The 3,265-nt window shown below is 33.0% G+C and overlaps 1 protein-coding gene across 1 annotated transcript; it reads right to left on the bottom strand.

The window, feature by feature from the left end:
* Positions 1–1,616: 1,616 nt before the first annotated feature.
* Positions 1,617–2,429, bottom strand: LOC120078674 (fatty acid elongase 3-like). Its single transcript, XM_039032972.2, has one exon. The coding sequence runs from the start codon at positions 2,427–2,429 to the stop codon at positions 1,617–1,619; it is 813 nt and encodes a 270-aa protein (XP_038888900.2).
* Between the last annotated feature and the right edge of the window lie 836 nt (positions 2,430–3,265).

Below are 3,265 nucleotides of genomic sequence, written 5' to 3'. Positions count from 1 at the left end.
GCATGCTTAACTTAAGTTCTAATTTTACTGTAGGCTAAATTTTGTTTTTCTTATATTATTTCTGAATTGCCCAGTGTTGAATTGCCTAGTATATGGGTATGTCAGAAACCCCAAATTATAAAGATTTTTGGTTTTTTCCGTTGCACTATGGCTTTCATCCCTACATAATTGTCTTTTGATTATGATATGATGACCTTCCAGACATGTAGTTAGTAGTTTTTGATATCATCATCTGATTTCCTTCTGATTCCTGTATGATTACCTTATTTTTTATGTCTGATTGTCTTTTGATTGCCTTTTATTTTTTGTCAATTAATTAGTAGCTTTTGATACTCATTTGATTATCTTTTGATTGTCATCTAATTACCTTTTATTATTTGTGATATAGTATATAATTTCTGATATTGCCATATAATATTACCTTCTAACTGTGATATGATTACCTTCTATTCTTTGACACGTAGTTAGTAGTTTCTAATATTGGCAGCTGATTGCCTTTTGATTACTATTTGATTACCTTTTATTACCTTTTATTTGTTGTCAATTAGTTAGTAGTTTCTGATAATCTTCTGATTTTCTCTTCATTGTCATCTAATTATCTTATATATTTTGTCACATAGTAATTTCTAATATTGTCATTTGATTGTTATTTGATTATCTTCGATTTTTGACACATAGGTAGTAGTTGTTAACATTACCATCGATTACCTTTTGATTGCCTTCTGATTACATTCTATTTTTTGTCAATTAATTGGTAGTATCTGATTGCTACCTAATTACCTAATTATTGTTGTCTTATTGTTATTTGATTACACATCTTATTACTATTTTATACTTATTTCTCATTTATTCTCTATTTTTTAAGTGGTTTAGAATCAAACGCAAACAAGAAAATCTTCAACAGTATAATGTTGGAATCAAAATCTTGAATAATGGAAATCCAACCAACATTTCAAATCTTCAGTGAATTGAGACTAGAAAATGTGCGAGATAGAGGAATGATAGACCCTAATTTTAATTGAGGGTAATTTTGGAATAAGAAAAAAAAATTAAAATTAGATTCCCCTCATGAAATCAATAACAATTTTTTTTTTTAGTTTTCAATATATTGTCATATCAGCAAAACATGAAAAACTGATGACATGGTTATTAAAACCTATATTTAATTTGCTACCCACTTCAATTCTCCTTTAAAAAGAGAATAACTCTATTAAGTGACCATTTATAAATATCATATATTGGTGACAATGAAAAATCATTATAACTTTACAAAAATCTAAAAAAAGATATTTTTTTTCCAGAAACACGCATGTCAATTTTTACGACACTTTTCTCTTTCTCCCCTTGAAATGGTTGTCATGGAAATATTATTTCGTTAGGGAAGCATGAAAAAAGTGAACGTTAATTAACCACTATATTTTCGAAACATTCTCTTATTCATCATTCTAATAAACATGTATATATAATAATACAATAGATGTTGAGTTCTCTCTGATTTTACAATGACGTACATAAAACATATATTGTGACTTTCAATAGAAACATCATTCATATGGCTAGCTAAAACGTAGGTACTTGAAATATTATCCAAAAGTTTGATATTGCCTCTAAAAAATTCATAAAGTTTTATTATTCTTGTTTGTGTTGGCATGCATCACATAGCTTTTGGAATGAAAGTCAATGAAAAGAGCCAAAAGAGAGGCAACGAAAACAATACTGAAACACCAACTCTTCATACCCGAGCAGCCACCAAGGGATGATGACCTTCCAAAATGCTCATACAACATCCAACCCGAAACCACTAACGCAAACACAAATTGCAAGATTTGGCAATTAGTGACCAACTTTTTCCACTTTGGTTTAATCCCAATGGAGCACAAGAAATAGTAGCCATACATTATGATGTGCACTATGGCATTGACTACTATTCCTATTGAGATCAACGATTGGGAAGTGCTAAGCCAAAGATAAGACATGATCAAGACCATTGAATGGTGGTAAAGATGGAGGAATGTGAGCCGTTGATAGGATCGACTAAGGATGATCAAGAGGGTGTCAAGAAGTTCAAGAATCTTAGAGAGGTAGAAGATGTAAGCCCAAAAGAAGAGAGGTCCAATTGGTGGGGTTTGAGGTGGGAAGCAAATAAGCAAACGAGGGTGAGACACATGGTAAATTGAAGAGAGAGTGCATCCAATGGCCATAATGAAGTAGAGGATGAGGAGGATAAAGTTATGAAGGGATGAGATTGCTTTGAGGAATTGAGGGGAAATGGAGGGAAAGGGAATGTGGGAAAGGAGGAAGGTAAGGGATAGGTAGGAGAAGATTGTAAAAATGAGGAAAAAAGGTGAGGATCCAAAGGTTTGGCCTTCAACCCATGCAAAGTTTAGAAGAATGGTATGGTTCACTAGGAAGATTGAGAGGTTCGTCATGATGTGTTTGGGGAGAAAGTTGATGGACTTTGGATTCTTTAAAGAATTGAGGTAGTCATACTTATTAGGCAATACCTCTTCATGTGGATTATATGTAATTTAATTCTTTGATTAAAAATTGAATTAGTAGTAATAAACCTAACTTTGAGAAAAAATTTTCTTTAATCAGTTAATTAATATTTTAGGTTCAAATTTTTCCTTGAACAAGATTTTTTTTTTCTGATTTAGTCCTTGAAAACTTTAGAAAAATCATTTTATTTGTTCTTCAACTTCTTGGAAAGCTATTAAGGGGTGTTTGGACATTGACTTGAGTCGAATTGAGTTGGATTTTTAACTCAACTCAATTTTTGGTCCACTAACTTTTCACAAGTCGGTATTATACAAATCAATTCCATCAACTTCAATAATATTCACTATTAAAGTTTATACATTTATTGAGGAACTCCATCTATCCCCGTTTCTCTCCCCTCGTCCAATGTTTTTAGTAACTCTATTCGGTAGCTACCGTCGACGACCAACTCCGGTAACAATAATTGCCCACAACATGTTCTAACGACCACCTTCAGTAGCAAACTTAGCGACCACTTGAACGATTAACTATAACAACCATATTTGATGCCCAACTCTAATAACAACCACCATCCATGACTAATGTCGCCTCATTCCAACGACATGTTTTGTTGTCTACCTCTGGCAACCATCTCTAGTGACCACCTCGAACGTCCAACTCCAGGCGATCATCACATCTGACAACCAAACTATGACAACCACCTCCTGGGACCACCTCTATCGAAGACCACCTTCAGCAAATATCTCCAACGACCATCTCCAGTGTC

The sequence above is a fragment of the Benincasa hispida genome, chromosome 5 (genome assembly GCF_027475165.1).
Source record: "Benincasa hispida cultivar pf3 chromosome 5, pf3_genome.v1.1, whole genome shotgun sequence".
NCBI classification, from domain to species: domain Eukaryota; kingdom Viridiplantae; phylum Streptophyta; class Magnoliopsida; order Cucurbitales; family Cucurbitaceae; genus Benincasa; species Benincasa hispida.
This window is presented reverse-complemented; position numbering and strand designations above follow the sequence as displayed.